The sequence below is a fragment of the Lolium rigidum genome, chromosome 7, assembly GCF_022539505.1.
Source record: "Lolium rigidum isolate FL_2022 chromosome 7, APGP_CSIRO_Lrig_0.1, whole genome shotgun sequence".
In the NCBI taxonomy this organism is placed as follows: domain Eukaryota; kingdom Viridiplantae; phylum Streptophyta; class Magnoliopsida; order Poales; family Poaceae; genus Lolium; species Lolium rigidum.
The window spans coordinates 301,597,335-301,614,563 of NC_061514.1; the positions used below are offsets into that span (position 1 = coordinate 301,597,335).

Genomic DNA, 17,229 nt, shown 5'->3' on the forward strand with positions numbered 1-17,229 from the left:
TGAATCCCACCACAAATGTCATTCAGTTATACGTCAACAAACAGAAGCCATGTCATCCTCTCTAATGTACAAGTACAACACTCGAACAGTTCGACCTAAAATTCTACGAGAAACCGTTTTATTGTCGTATAGCGAACAACAATGCATATGCGGGTAGATCTCCCCGTGTACATTCATCTACACTCTACATCACAATGTTCCAAAGAATGATGGTATATACACCTAGCAAACCCGTTAATGTTATCGATGCTATAGATTGGGATCTCTGGATGAGTTGAATTCTAGATAGGCCTGCGCCAACATTTCACCAAGCTGGAGTTGAGCTTCCGTGGAGAGGTGCAACTGATCATCGCTGAGTGGCAGGCCCATAGCATCAACATAAATAACGTTAGGAAGATTGACATTTTGCTGAGCTTCCCTCACAATGTCCGTGTAATTCCCCTCTCCTGATGCAAGACCAACCTGGAAAGAAAAATAACCATTATATAAAAAAATATTTCTTACTATGAGTTAAAAAAGAAAAAATGTACTGCTAATTTTTTTTTAAAATGTATTCGGAAAGCTGAGCTAGGATCAAGGCTTTAGCTATAGGTTATGAATAGTTCAGTCCCGAAATCCAGATCCCTTCGGTACAAGCTTTGTAAAACTACACTAGCACAGTTGACAAACTTCCCAAGCACAAATTATTTCTTTGTGAATATGCAGACAGCAGACTAAAATTATGCCTTATGGAAACAAATGCAGGTCTTTTCTACGTCAAATGAAATTTGCAACACACTTTCACATGATTGCACCCTCTAGTTCTGTTATGTATGAGTGACGTGTAGTTAAAAAGAGAGCATTCATACAGATTATGGAATCTGGATTCAACCAATACCCAATATTCACAAACATCAGACCCACAGATTCTAGACAGAGAATGGAGTGACTGCAAAACCACCTCCTGGTGCTTGGTGGCAACATGCCCTTGTTTTAAATGTTGGATGTCTGGATTAGGGACATAATAAGACTGGTCTATCATAGTACTATCAGAAACATATCGAACTGGTCAGCACAGTCATGTTATCCGCTCATAAACACAATACATATAACGACATGGAGTCAAAGCAAGAAAACGATGGGGATACAATCATATTAAAAGACAGGTTGGTGATAGGTTGTACGCTTTTTCACACGTTGATTTGAAAGGCATACATCCAAAGATAGTTTGGCAAGATAGATTGGTGCACAATGCTTTAAGTTAGGGGCAATGTAGAAACAACAATTTCCATTTACATCTGATTTTTATTTTCTTCCATGATTGCTAGCACAAATATTGTGTTGTTTGGCACTATGATATAGTATTATTTTACATGCAACCAGCTGGCGACTTTAGGTAGGACCATTGGAGATAGTGGAAGACCTGGTAGATTTTAGGCTCTTGAATTTCCCATTTCTGATAGAACATGGGCCAGTCTGGCTGGCAGGCTCATCACCAAACTATGGCAAGACAGAGTAGGTTACAAGTCACATATCTCAGACTGTTCCAAAATCCTAGCACAGCTTCAAACGATGGATTGGACACCACATGGGGCTGATATCAATCTCCACGGTGCAAACTAACTGACTCCAGGGAATCAATAACTCATCATTCCCTCATCATGCTTAGACTGTCACAACATTTCGTCTGAGTGGTTAAAGCATTCCATTATATGCCCTTGTGGAACTTGAGAAACTGTCATTTAATCATTTCTAATCGATCTTGGTGATGTTTCGACTCATGTCTGTCTTTGGTTAATATAACAATAAACCACCAGTTGATTTACTCAAACATGTGACAAATGCAGTACTGCTAACCTAATTTTCGGTCATAGTACTATCAGAAACATATTGAACTGGTGAGCAGTCATGTTATCCACTCATAAACACCATGCATATAGCCACATGGAGTCAAAGACAAGAATAATGATAGCGCTAGTACAGACAGGTCAGTGCTAGGTGGTATGCTGCTTAATGTGTTGCTTTGGGGATGGCATGTCCAAAGTTAGATTGGCAAGACAGGTTGGTGCACAATGCTTCAAGTTATGGGAAATTCGGAAACAACAATTTCCATGTACATCTTATTTTTCTTTTTTTCCATGATTGCTAGCACTTATTTGGTGTTGTTTGCCACTATGATATAGTACTATTTACCATGGAACGAGCCAGTAGATTTTAGGCTATTGTACCGTAGGAGTTAATGCTTGTAGAAGGCCTCGTAGATATTAGGTTGTTGTATTTCCCAATTCTGATAGAGGACAGGCCAGTCTGGCTGGCAGGTTGAGCAATGAACCAACGCAAGACAGAGTAGGTCACAAGTCACATTTCTTACACTGGTCCAAAATCCTAGCACAACTTGAAAACGTTGGATTGGACACCACATGAGTGAGATCAAACTCCACAGTGCGAACTAACTGACTCCAGGGGATCATTTCGTTCCGTCGTCATACTTAGACTCCCACGACATCATGGTTGAGTGGTTCAATCATTCCACTGACGCCCATGTGGAACTTGAGAAGCTTTCATTTAATCATGTGTAATCGATCTTGGTGATGGTTCAACTCATGTCTCTGTCCTTAGTTATAAAAAAAACACCAGTTGATTTACTCAAACATGTGAGAATGTGGTGTTGCTAACTTAATTTTCTATGCCTGACATAGTCTTCAGTCTTGCTATACCTCTGTATTCGTTTTTCACACAGAGCAACTTCAAAACAAACTACGACGTCGGAGCAGTGGTGAAATTATGAGGGTCGATGAGATGGATGTTTTGCACAAGGATTAAAAGGGAACTCGTATTTGCATTAATGGGGAATTGAGTTTTCTAGATAGTAGTAGCCTGGGAGGTTACTTTGCCCAGCTGGTGCAGGTTTTACATGCAATTCAAGCCTAATTGGCTACATATGTGTGAGAAAACACTAAACAGTGTAGTAAGAGCATGATCTACACTGGTTGACAAGTTCATCATTTCGCATAGAGGCGCACGCAGTTGACCAAATTTCGATTTTGCAGTAACGCGTTGGAGAAAAAAGGAGCTAACTTTAACCTAAGTTAGGCACGAATTGGCCAGCGCGAGAAGCAAGTGGGAGCAGAATTGTAGCTACCGCCAGCGGACCAACCACATGGCGTGTTTTTGCTCTGACCTGGATGACGAGCAGACTAGGCAAGCCCAGATCGGCCCTGAGATCGGCGACGAGGCGCTCCATGTTGCCGCCGTAGGAGCGGGCGTCGTCGGCCTCGACGGTGTCGCTCTCGCCCTGGAACCAGAGCACGGCGCCGAGCTCCCCGCCGCCGTCGGCCACGGCGGCGCGCGTCCTGGCGACGGCCGCCTCGTACAGAGGTTGCCCCCGCGCCCACATCCAGATCCTGGTGCCGCCGACCGCGCACGGCACCAGCCCGAGCACCACGGGGGAGGAGGCGGAGGAGGGGGCTGTGGGCTCGGAGAGGGAGGAGGGGGCTGGGTCGGAGAGGAGGAGGCGGTGCGCGAAGGGCATGGCGGGGCCGAGGCCGCAGGTCTTGTGGGTGTCGATGTCGGCGTGGAGCGGCGGGGAGGCGGCGACCCAGCGGCGGTCGGCGGCGAGGCGGAGGAGGCGCGGGTGCGGGAGGTAGGGCGCGGGGAGGGGCGCCGGCGGCGCGCCCCGGCCGGCCATGTTGGACTGGCCGGCCAGGAGGAAGAGCAGCTTGGGGCGGTGCGCGTAGGGCGAGGTGGGGGTCTGGCGGCGGCGGGAGGAGGAGGTGGAGGGGAGGAGGCCGCTGGGCGGCGCGGCGAGGAGCAGGAAGGAGAGCAGCGCCGCCAGCGCCAGCGCGCCCAGCAGCGGCCGCCGCGCCGGCTTCATCGGCACCGAGAGGCGAACAGGTGAAAAGATGGGAACTTTTTGCCGAGTGTAGTATTTCTGAGCACAGCACGGTTGACCTGCACGTTTCGTCACGGAGTGGAATGCCACTCGTCGAGCACGTGAGCCGTCCGATCGGAAACGAACGCCTCGGATCTCCGTCTCAGGTGTACACACGCGTAACTGAAACCATGTCTTTCTTTTGACCAGTGAAATGAAACCATGTCTTGGGGGTTTCGATTTTATTTTCTTATAGATTATGGAAAAGAGATGCTTCTCTCGTCGACTCTCGCCCGTGCGCAACGTGATATAACGAGAGATGAGAGTTCAAAGTTCTTTCTCTCGGGAATGGTGTTTTGGCACATGGGACCATATGCTCCCTTTATTTTGAAATGCATGTTATATATATTTTGAAATTTTAAAAAATTGAAATGCAGAGTCTAAAGGAAATAGCTTCGAGTACTTACAACGGCGCCGGAAAATAGCTTAGTAGCCGAGATCCGGAGTGTGAGTACCTTTTACCTTTCCTCCCCGGCAACGGCGCCAGAAAATAGCTTGATGTCTACGGGTGCTTCTATTCTTGTAGACGAGTGTTGGGCCTCCAAGAGCGAGAGGTTTGTAGAACAGCAGCAAGTTTCCCTTAAGTGGATCACCCAAGGTTTATCGAACTCATGGAGGAAGAGGTCAAAGATATCCCTCTCATGCAACCCTGCAACCACAAAGCAAGAAGTCTCTTGTGTCCCCAACACACCTAAGAGGTGCACTAGTTCGGCGAAGAGATAGTGAAATACAAGTGGTATGAATGAATATGAGCAGTAGTACGGCGCGAAAAAGTGCTTGCTGGCGTGCGAGTTGATGGTGGTAATATTGCAGGGAAGTAAACATGCAGATGAGAACGAAGTAAACAAGCAGCGATTTCGAGTATTTAGGAACAAGGCCTAGGGATCATACTTTCACTAGTGGACACTCTCAACATTGATCACATAACAGAATAAATAGATAGATGCTAGACTCTACACCCTCTTGTTGGATGATGAACACCACTAACGCGTAGGATTACACGAACCCTCAATGCCGGAGTTAACAAGCTCCACAATATTCAATGTTCATATTTAAATAACCTTAGAGTGCATAACAGATCAACATAACCAAACCAAGTACTAACATAGCATGCACACTTGTCACCATCACACTATGAAGGAGGCATAGATCACATCAATACTATCATAGCAATAGTTAACTTCATAATCTACAAGAGATCACAATCATAGCCTACGCCAAGTACTACACGATGCACACACTCGTCACCATTACACCGTACGGGAGGAATAAACTACTTTAATAACATCACTAGAGTAGCACACAGATAAATTGTGATACAAAACACATTGCAATCATAAAGAGATATAAATAAGCACTTCACTATGCCATTCATAACGGTGAATAAGTATTACGTGAAATATAGCCTAAGAGACCCACACGGTGCACACACTCTGTCACCTTTACACACGTGGGACAAGGAGTCTCCGGAGATCACATAAGTAAAATCCACTTGACTAGCATAATGACATCTAGATTACAAGCATCATCATATGAATCTCAATCATGTAAGGCAGCTCATGAGATTATTGTATTGAAGTACATAGAGAGAGATGAACCACATAGCTACCGGTACAGCCAAGAGCCTCGATGGAGAACTACTCCCTCCTCATGGGAGAAAGCAGCGTTGATGAAGATGGCGGTGGTGTCGATGGAGGAGCCTTCCGGGGGCACTTCCCCGTCCCGGCGGCGTGCCGGAACAGAGACTCCTGTCCCCAGATCTTGGCTTCGCGATGGCGGCGGCTCTGGAAGGTTTCTCGTACCGTGGCTTTTTCGTATCGAGGTTTTAGGTCAGGGACCTTTAAATATGCGAAGAGGCGGAGTCGGAGGGTCGACGAGGCGACGACACAATAGGGGGGCGCGGGCCCCCCCTTGGCCGCGCCAGGGTCATGTGTGGCGGGCTCCGTGGCCCCCTCCGGTCCTTCTCGGGTGCTCTCGGAAGCTTCCGGTGGAAAATAGGGACTGCGGGCGTTGATTTCGTCCGATTCCGAGAATATTTCCTTACTAGGATTTCTGAAACCAAAAACAGCAGAAAACAGGAACTGGCACTTCGGCATCTCGTTAATAGGTTAGTTCCGGAAAACGCATAAATATGACATATAATGTGTATAAAACATGTAGGTATCATCAATAAAGTAGCATGGAACATAAGAAATTATAGATACGTTTGAGACGTATCAAGCATCCCCAGCTTAGTTCCTACTCGCCCTCGAGTAGGTAAACGATAACAATGATAATTTCTTAAGTGGCATGCCATCATAACCTTGATCATACTATTGTAAGCATATGAGATGAATGCAGCGATCAAAACAATGGTAATGACATGAGTAAACAAATGAATCATAAAACAAAGACTTTTCATGAATAGTACTTCAAGACAAGCATCAATAAGACTTGCATAAGAGTTAACTCATAAAGCAATAATTTCATAGTATAGGTATTGAAACAACACAAAAGAAGATTAAGTTTCAGCGGTTGCTTTCAACTTATAACATGTATATCTCATGGATATTGTCAATGTAAAGTAATATAACAAGTGCAATATGCAAATATGTAGGAATCAATGCACAGTTCACACAAGTGTTTGCTTCTTGAGGTAGAGAGAAATAGGTGAACTGACTCAACATAAAAGTAGAAGAATGATCCTTCAAAGAGGAAAGCATCGATTGCTATATTTGTGCTAGAGCTTTTCAAGTTTTGAAAACATATAGAGAGCATAAAAGTAAAGTTTTGAGAGGTGTTTGTTGTTGTCAACGATTGGTAGTGGGTACTCTAACTACCTTATCAACCGTGAACTTTCAAGAGCGGCTCCCATGAAGGACGTTATTTCTACCACCGTGGTAGATCATCCCTCTTCTCTTTTGTTTACACATGTATTTTAGTTTATTTTTTTTGGGTGGCACTCCTTCCAACCTTGCTTTCACAAACCATGGCTAACCGAATCCTCGGGTGCCTGCCAACAATCTCATACCATGAAGGAGTGCCTTTTTAGTTTTATTTAGATGACACTCCTCCCAACCTTTGCTTTCTCAAGCCATGGCTAACCGAATCCTCGGGTGCCTTCCAACCTTTCACATACCATGGAGGAGTGTCTATTTGCAAAATTAAGTTGCTTACTGATGAATCGAGCAAAACATGTGAAGAGAATTATTAATGAAGTTAATTAATTGAGGCTGGGAACCCCTTTGCCGCGCTATTTATGCAAAGTTATTGGATAAGCGGATGAAGCCACTAGTCCATTGTGAAAGTCTGTCCGAAGTAAATGACAAGATCGAAAGATAAAACACCACGTACTTCCTCATGAGCTATAAAACATTGACACAAATAAGAGGTGATAAATTTTGAATGGTTTAAAGGTAGCACTCAAGCAATTTACTTTGGAATGGCGGAGAAATACCATGTAGTAGGTAGGTATGGTGGACACAAATGGCATAGTGATTGGCTCAAGGATTTTGGATGCATGAGAAGTATTCCCTCTCGATACAAGGCTTAGGCTAGCAAAGTTATTTGAAACAAACACAAGTATGAAGCGGTGCAGCAAAACTCACATAAAAGACATATTGTAAACATTATAAGACTCTACACCGTCTTCCTTGTTGTGCAAACTCTTTACTAGAAATTATCTAGACCTTAGAGAGACCAAATATGCAAACCAAATTTTAGCAAGCTCTATGCATTTCTTCATTAATAGGTGCAAAGTATATGATGCAAGAGCTTAAACATGAGCATAACAATTGCCAAGTATCAAATTATCCAAGACATTTTACCAATTACTACATGTAGCATTTTCTGTTTCCAACCATATAACAATTAACGAAGCAGTTTCAACCTTCGCCATGAAAATTAAAAGCTAAGAACACATGTGTTCATATGAACCAGCGGAGCGTGTCTCTCTCCCAAACAAGTATTTATTCAAACAAAAACAAAAACAAACAGACGCTCCAAGTAAAGTACATAAGATGTGACCGAATAAAAATATAGTTTCAAGAGAAGAAACCTGATAAGTTGTCGATGAAGAAGGGGATGCCTTGGGCATCCCCAAGCTTAGATGCTTGAGTCTTCTTGAAATATGCAGGGATGAACCACGGGGGCATCCCCAAGCTTAGACTCTTCACTCTTCTTGATCATAGTATATCATCCTCCTCTCTTGACCCTTGAAAACTTCCTCCACACCAAACTTCAAGCAAACTCATTAGAGGGTTAGTGCACAATAAAAATTTACATGTTCAGAGGTGACACAATCATTCTTAACACTTCTGGACATTGCATAAAGCTACTGGACATTAATGAATCAAAGAAATTCATCCAACATAGCAAAAGAGGCAATGCGAAATAAAAGGCAGAATCTGTCAAAAGCAGAACAGTTCGTAAAGACGAATTTTAAAATGGCACCAGACTTGCTCAAACGGAAAAACTCAAAACTAATGAAAGTTGCGTACATATCTGAGGATCACTCACGTAAATTGGCATAATTTTCTGAGTTACCTACAGAGAATTAGGCCCAGATTCGTGACAGCAAAGAAATGCTGTCTCTGCAATGAATCCAAATCTAGTATGAACCTTACTATAGAGACTTTACTTGGCACAAAAACATGATAAGGAGAGGTTGCTACAATAGTAAACAACTTCCAAGACTCAACAAAACAAAAATTGCTGTAGTAAAATAAACACATGGGTTATCTCCCAAGAAGTTCTTTCTTTATAGCCATTAAGATGGGCTCAAGCAGTTTTAATGATGCACTCGCAAGAAATAGTAGTTGAAGCAAAAGAGAGCATCAAGAGGCAAATTCAAAAACACATTTAAGTCTAACATGCTTCCTATGCATAGGAATCTTGTAAATAAACAAGTTCATGAAGAGCAAAGTAACAAGCATAGGAAGATAAAACCAATGTAACTTCAAAAAATTTCAGCATATAGAGAGGTGTTTTAGTAACATGAAAATTTCTACAACCATATTTTCCTCTCTCATAATAATTTTCAGAGGCATCATGAACAAACTCAAAAATATAAGTATCACATAAAGCATTCTTATTCACATGCATAAAAATATCATTACTCTCCACATAAGCATAATCAATTTTATTAGATGTAGTGGGAGCAAATTCAACAAAGTAGCTATCATTATTATTCTCATCATCAAATATAGGAGGCATAGTATAATCATAATCAAATTTACTCTCCATAGTAGGCGGCACCAAAAGACCACTATCATTATAATCATCATAAATAGGAGGCAAAGTATCATCAAAGAAAATTTTCTCCTCAATGCTTGGGGGACTAAAAATATCATGCTCATCAAAGCCAGCTTCCCCAAGCTTAGAATTTTCCATAGCATTAGCAACAATAGTGTTCAAAGCATTCATATTAATAACATTCCCATTAGTTTGCATATAAAGTTCCATGGGTTTTTTAATTCTCTCTTCAAACACATCATGTCCTAATTCAAGATAAAGTTCATAAAGATCTCTCATATTTTTGTTGTTTTCCATTATGCCTAACTAGTGTAAACAAGAAACCAAATGTCGCAATTGCAGAGTCTAAAGGAAATAGCTTCGAGTACTTACAACAGCGCCGGAAAATAGCTTAGTAGCCGAGATCCGGAGTGTGAGTACCTTTTACCTTTCCTCCCCGGCAACGGCGCCTAGAAAATAGCTTGATGTCTACGGGTGCTTCTATTCTTGTAGACAGTGTTGGGCCTCCAAGAGCAGAGGTTTGTAGAACAGCAGCAAGTTTCCCTTAAGTGGATCACCCAAGGTTTATCGAACTCAGGGAGGAAGAGGTCAAAGATATCCCTCTCATGCAACCCTGCAACCACAAAGCAAGAAGTCTCTTGTGTCCCCAACACACCTAAGAGGTGCACTAGTTCGGCGAAGAGATAGTGAAATACAAGTGGTATGAATGAATATGAGCAGTAGTACGGCGCCAGAAAAGTGCTTGCTGGCGTGCAGTTGATGGTGGTAATATTGCAGGAAGTAAACATGCAGTAGAACAGTAAACAAGCAGCGATTTCAGTATTTAGGAACAAGGCCTAGGGATCATACTTTCACTAGTGGACACTCTCAACATTGATCACATAACAGAATAAATAGATAGATGCTAGACTCTACACCCTCTTGTTGGATGATGAACACCACTAACTGTGTAGGATTACACGAACCCTCAATGCCGGAGTTAACAAGCTCCACAATATTCAATGTTCATATTTAAATAACCTTAGAGTGCATAACAGATCAACATAACCAAACCAAGTACTAACATAGCATGCATCATTGTCACCATCACACTATGAAGGAGGCATAGATCACATCAATACTATCATAGCAATAGTTAACTTCATAATCTACAAGAGATCACAATCATAGCCTACGCCAAGTACTACACGATGCACACATTGTCACCATTACACCGTTCGGGAGGAATAAACTACTTTAATAACATCACTAGAGTAGCACACAGATAAATTGTGATACAAAACACATTGCAATCATAAAGAGATATAAATAAGCACTTCACTATGCCATTCATAACGGTGAATAAGTATTCCGTGAAATATAGCCTAAGAGACCCACACGGTGCACACACCTTGTCACCTTTACACACGTGGGACAAGGAGTCTCCCAGGAGATCACATAAGTAAAATCCACTTGACTAGCATAATGACATCTAGATTACAAGCATCATCATATGAATCTCAATCATGTAAGGCAGCTCATGAGATTATTGTATTGAAGTACATAGGAGAGAGATGAACCACATAGCTACCGGTCACGGCCCCGAGCCTCGATGGAGAACTACTCCCTCCTCATGGGAGACAGCAACGTTGATGAAGATGGCGGTGGTGTCGATGGAGGAGCCTTCAGGGGGCACTTCCAGATCCGGCGGCGTGCGAAGCAGAGACTCTGTCCCCCGGATCTTGGCTTCGCGATGGGGGCGGCTGCGGAAGGTTTCTCGTACGCGTGGCTTTTTCGTATCGAGGTTTTAGGTCAGGGACCTTTAAATAGGCGAAGAGGCGGAGTCGGAGGGTCGACGAGGCGACGACACAATAGGGGGGCGCGGGCCCCCCCCTTGGCCGCGCCAGGGTCATGTGTGGTGGGCCTGTGGCCCCCCTCTGGTCCTTCTCGGGTGCTCTGGAAGCTTCCGGTGAAAATAGGGTACTGGGCGTTGATTTCGTCCGATTCCGAGAATATTTCCTTACTAGGATTTACGAAACCAAAAACAGCGAGAAAACGAGGACGCGGCACTCGGCATCTCGTTAATAGGTTAGTTCCGGAAAACGCATAAATATGACATATAATGTGTATAAAATATGTAGGTATCATCAATAAAGTAGCATGGAACATAAGAAATTATAGATACGTTTGAGACGTATCAGATCTCAACCTGGAAGGATACTTCACCCTCCCCATATGGCGGTCGTGCTTATGAAGCTTTCCTGTTGGAGCACCCTGAAGATTCAGACAACGTGGACAGAAGAAAAAGGAGCATTGCGGGGCGCGCCTCGGGGCTTCCGAGATCGATAGCTTGTGTTAGGTGTTTTCCTTTAGTTCAGCTACTGGTGTTCTCTCTCTGCTATCATCCGATGGTGATGTGCATGTCTGATAGTTGTAGGAGTCGCAAGGACTTCTGCTTAGTGATGGGTTTTGGGTCCTAGTGTGGCTTTCGCCATGTTCTTCTTTTCCTTTTATGTTTGAATCTTCTGTTAAAAACCCCGCTACGCTGGTATGCTTCGTTTTCAATGAGAATGAAGCTAGGGAGCGCTCCCCGTAGATCTAAAAAAAAGTTACATAGGCTTTATAACGATGCCTCACCCTGACCCCTGTCGTGGTTTTGTATACAATAGCTATGAGGGGGGTTCCTTAGGGCACAGGAAGAACGTGGACGTAAGGCGGGTGGAAATCTGAGACGGTGATACACACAATTTACCACATGCTAGATGTCTACTCTTTCTATAATAACTATAAAGGCATGTACAATAGAGATGCTTAGTTGCGGGCTCTAGGATTCTAATCCCAGTCGACGTACAATTACGGTTGAAGATCCTAGTGTCTATGTGACGTCGATGCAAAAAGTGGACGCAAGCGTTTAATCTGTTTCTTCTTGTACGAGACGAAGCAAGGAGCGCATGCAGCGTGGTAGCCGGGCAATTTTGCATCGGCCGTTAGCATCCAACAATAGAAGAACAGACGCTTCAATGAAGTTTTCAATTGATAATAATTTATTTTCTCTCTAAGCGTCCGGATAAGCGCTCCCGATTGGACATGCACTAAGAGCAACAAGTGAAAGTTACAATAAGATTGGTTATGCCCTCTAGGCTAACCAGATGTTAGATTATATAGGAGGCCAAACCTAAATATTTCTACGATGGATGTTGAGCCGTTGTGTGCATCTCAGTTATGCAGAGTCCAGATGTAATGCTTAAACCTTTTAAGTAATATAAAACACTTTTTATCGAAAGAAAGATGCCAAACCTAGAGTTTACATGTAAGTCCCTACAAACTATGATATAGAGTCCTAGCCTAGACAATGTACTCCTAGCCTTGTACTCCAAGTCTCCGCCTTGCTCCTAACCAGACTCCTCTTAACTATCTCCTAACCAGTCGGGCCTTCGTCTTGGTCCTTCGTACTTAGGCAACCCAATGGGCTTGCCAACCGCACCGTCCATGGGCCACCCTAGTGTGTTAATATTTGTCAATGCCATAGCTTGTAGGTATAGCCGGGGTACCACTAGCTAGAGACCAACCTTTGAGAAGGGAAAAACCCATCCCACGCGCGTGCTCTCGCGACTACACGTGTCGCGCGCGGAACGTGTCCCCGGGAAAAGACGCGAATCGTTTTCCGGGTTTGGTTTTTCCCTTTGCGCTCCGGTAGACCCGTTAACAATATGCGGACCCGTTACGCTTCTTTTTCCCTTTACGCGCGCTGTACGTTTTCAAAAAATTGGGCGGGACTTCCTTTTTGGCTTTTTCCCTTTGTATTTCCGCGCTTTGAGTTTTCTGGGGAATTAATGGGAGGGAGGTAGCACTTTCAAATAACATTTTTTTAAATTCCAACAGAGTGCTACAAGATGACATACGTCGAAGCGAGTGCTACGGCTCGGCTTCGCCTCGTATCAAGGCGCCTTCGGCGCATCAAACATTAATAAACATAATGAATGGCAAACATATGTCGTTGTCCCCGTTTGTCGTTACCCCCATACGTCGAAGCGAGTGCTACGGCTCGGCTTCGCCTCGTATCAAGGCGCCTTCGGCGCATCAAACATTAATAAACATAATGAATGGCAAACATATGTCGTTGTCCCCGTTTGTCGCTACCCCATACGTCGAAGCGAGTGCTACGGCTCGGCTTCGCCTCGTATCAAGGCGCCTTCGGCGCATCAAACTATTGTTCTTTTTTTCTATTTTTTCCTTTGGAAATATTTTCGTTTGATTTTCTCTTTTATTCTCTGGAAAGATTTCCGTTTTCTCTTTTATTGTCTGGAAATATTTCCGTTTGATTTTCTGTTTGTTTCTCTGGATAGATTTCTTTACCAATGGTTGTGAAATACATCCCCGCCGTAGAGACGAGTACAGCGTAGGAACCAAGAGGAGTACGAGGTCGTTGTTTCTCTGTTTGTTTCTCTTGATAGATTTCCGTTTTGTCTAGCGCAGGTACATGTTCCAAGGGTTGTGAAGTACATCCCCGCCTTAGAGACGAGTACAGCGTAGGAACCAAGAGGAGTACGAAGGTCGTTGTTTCTCTGTTTGTTTCACTTGATAGATTTCGTTTTGTCTAGCGCAGGTACATGTTCCAAGGGTTGTGAAGTACATCCCCGCCTTAGAGACGAGTACATCGTAGGAACCAAGAGGAGTACGAAGGTCGTTGTTTCTCTGTTTGTTTCTCTTGATAGATTTCCGTTTTGTCTAGCGCAGGTACATGTTCCAAGGGTTGTGAAGTACATCCCCGCCTTAGAGACGAGTACGACGTAGGAACCAAGAGGAGTACGAAGGTCGTTGTTTCTCTGTTTGTTTCTCTTGATAGATTTCCGTTTTGTCTAGCGCAGGTACATGTTCCAAGGGTTGTGAAGTACATCCCCGCCTTAGAGACGAGTACAGCGTAGGAACCAAGAGGAGTACGAAGGTCGTTGTTTCTCTGTTTGTTTCTCTTGATAGATTTCCGTTTTGTCTAGCGCAGGTACATGTTCCAAGGGTTGTGAAGTACATCCCCGCCTTAGAGACGAGTACAGCGTAGGAACCAAGAGGAGTACGAAGGTCGTTGTTTCTCTGTTTGTTTCTCTTAATAGATTTCCGTTTTGTCTAGCGCAGTACATGTTCCAAGGGTTGTGAAGTACATCCCCGCCTTAGAGACGAGTACAGCGTAGGAACCAAGAGGAGTACGAAGGTCGTTGTTTCTCTGTTTGTTTCTCTTGATAGATTTCTGTTTTGTCTAGCGCAGGTACATGTTCCAAGGGTTGTGAAGTACATCCCCGCCTTAGAGACGAGTACAGCGTAGGAACCAAGAGGAGTACGAAGGTCGTTGTTTCTCTGTTTGTTTCTCTTGATAGATTTCCGTTTTGTCTAGCGCAGGTACATGTTCCAAGGGTTGTGAAGTACATCCCCGCCTTAGAGACGAGTACGAGCGTAGGAACCAAGAGGAGTACGAAGGTCGTTGTTTCTCTGTTTGTTTCTCTTGATAGATTTCCGTTTTGTCTAGCGCGGTACATGTTCCAAGGGTTGTGAAGTACATCCCCGCCTTAGAGACAGTACAGCAGTAGGAACCAAGAGAGAGTACGAAGGTCGTTGTTTCTCTGTTTGTTTCTCTTGATAGATTTCCGTTTTGTCTAGCGCAGGTACATGTTCCAAGGGTTGTGAAGTACATCCCCGCCTTAGAGACGAGTACAGCGTAGGAACCAAGAGGGGTACGAAGGTCGTTGTTTCTCTGTTTGTTTCTCTTGATAGATTTCCGTTTTGTCTAGCGCAGGTACATGTTCCAAGGGTTTTGAAGTACATCCCCGCCTTAGAGACGAGTACAGCGTAGGAACCAAGAGGGGTACGAAGGTCGTTGTTTCTCTGTTTGTTTCTCTTGATAGATTTCCGTTTTGTCTAGCGCAGGTACATGTTCCAAGGGTTGTGAAGTACATCCCCGCCTTAGAGACGAGTACGACGTAGGAACCAAGAGGAGTACGAAGGTCGTTGTTTCTCTCGTTTGTTTCTCTTGATAGATTTCTGTTTTGTCTAGCGCGGTACATGTTCCAAGGGTTGTGAAGTACATCCCCGCCTTAGAGACGAGTACAGCGTAGGAACCAAGAGGAGTACGAAGGTCGTTGTTTCTCTGTTTGTTTCTCTTGATAGATTTCCGTTTTGTCTAGCGCAGGTACATGTTCCAAGGGTTGTGAAGTACATCCCCGCCTTAGAGACGAGTACAGCGTAGGAACCAAGAGGAGTACGAAGGTCGTTGTTTCTCTGTTTGTTTCTCTTGATAGATTTTCGTTTTGTCTAGCGCAGGTACATGTTCCAAGGGTTGTGAAGTACATCCCCGCCTTAGAGACGAGTACAGCGTAGGAACCAAGAGGAGTACGAAGGTCGTTGTTTCTCTGTTTGTTTCTCTTGATAGATTTCCGTTTTGTCTAGCGCGGGTACATGTTCCAAGGGTTGTGAAGTACATCCCCGCCTTAGAGACGAGTACAGCAGTAGGAACCAATAGGAGTACGAAGGTCGTTGTTTCTCTGTTTGTTTCTCTTGATAGATTTCCGTTTTGTCTAGCGCAGTACATGTTCCAAGGGTTGTGAAGTACATCCCCGCCTTAGAGACGAATACAGCAGTAGGAACCAAGAGGAGTACGAAGGTCGTTGTTTCTCTCGTTTGTTTCTCTTGATAGATTTTCGTTTTGTCTAGCGCGGTACATGTTCCAATGGTTGTGAAGTACATCCCCGCCTTAGAGACGAGTACAGCGTAGGAACCAAGAGGAGTACGAGGTCGTTGTTTCTCTGTTTGTTTCTCTTGATAGATTTCCGTTTTGTCTAGCGCAGGTACATGTTCCAATGGTTGTGAAGTACATCCCCGCCGTATTGACGAGTACAGTCAGTAGGAACCAAGAGGAGTACGAGGTCGTTGTTTCTCTGTTTGTTTCTCTTGATAGATTTCCGTTTTGTCTAGCGCAGGTACATGTTCCAATGGTTGTGAAGTACATCCCCGCCGTAGAGACGAGTACAGCGTAGGAACCAAGAGGAGTACGAGGTCGTTGTTTCTCTGTTTGTTTCTCTTGATAGATTTCCGTTTTGTCTAGCGCAGGTACATGTTCCAATGGTTGTGAAGTACATCCCCGCCGTAGAGACGAGTACAGCGTAGGAACCAAGAGGAGTACGAGGTCGTTGTTTCTCTGTTTGTTTCTCTTGATAGATTTCCGTTTTGTCTAGCGCAGGTACATGTTCCAATGGTTGTGAAGTACATCCCCGCCGTAGAGACGAGTACAGCGTAGGAACCAAGAGGAGTACGAGGTCGTTGTTTCTCTGGATAGATTTCCGTTTTGTCTAGCGCAGGAAGAGGAGTACAACTTATGTAGTAAGAAGAGTACAGGACTGTGTCTCTTTCCTTTTTCTCTACCGTAGTTACAGGTGCAAAGGCTTGTCGAGTACAGCGGTGATGACGAGTCGAGTAGAGTTCGCAGCAATAGAATTTCAGACATACGATACTAGCATTAACATTACAGTGTCAATAAATTCGAGGAGTTTCTCAAATATTACATATAAAATATTGAAAAGTACGCATGACACTAGCATTAACTAATAACCAAATAGAAATACTTGTACGTAATTCGTTGCGTGGTTCACATTGTTTCGATACGACACATTGTACTTATTTTAACTTACGCCTCACATTGTAGCTTTGTTATGACAAGCTTGAGCCGAGCACTCGCCACGTAAGAATGGAGATCCTCTTTCATCTTTGAAGGTAAATGAGCAAATGTCTCCTTCTTTCGAGTAAAATTCTTCAACTATATCTCGGAAACCTTTCTTTATCATAGCTTTCCCATTCTTATCCATCTTCATGGTAGCATACATTGTAATGTCTCCCGATGAGCAGTCAATGACAACTTTAACCGGTTCTTGTATGAATCCCCAAATGTGTTCATTAGTGAATTCTTCTGAAAATTCCTAAAAAGATATTAACGAACCATTATTAGTTTTGTGGTACACTATGTCAGAAGTTTTCTTGACATGTAGACAGTAAGTATTTAATATAATTGACGAGATAAACTTACGAAAACTCCGATAAACTTACCATCTTACATATGTCTCTTGTAA

General features: G+C 43.7%; 1 protein-coding gene across 1 annotated transcript; it reads right to left on the minus strand.

The window, feature by feature from the left end:
- Positions 1–3,853, minus strand: LOC124676950 (probable carbohydrate esterase At4g34215). Its single transcript, XM_047212960.1, has 2 exons — positions 3,161–3,853; positions 1–462 (listed from the first exon to the last, which is right to left on the minus strand). The coding sequence occupies exons 1-2, from the start codon at positions 3,851–3,853 to the stop codon at positions 250–252; spliced, it is 906 nt and encodes a 301-aa protein (XP_047068916.1). The 3' UTR covers positions 1–249.
- Between the last annotated feature and the right edge of the window lie 13,376 nt (positions 3,854–17,229).

Coding starts and splice junctions, on each gene's coding strand:
- LOC124676950 (XM_047212960.1), bottom strand. CDS start 3,853: ATGAAGCCGGCGCGGCGGCCGCTGCTGGGCGCGCTGGCGCTGGCGGCG. Junction 463..3,160: donor CTAGTCTGCTCGTCATCCAG/GTCAGAGCAAAA, acceptor TTTTCTTTCCAG/GTTGGTCTTGCATCAGGAGA.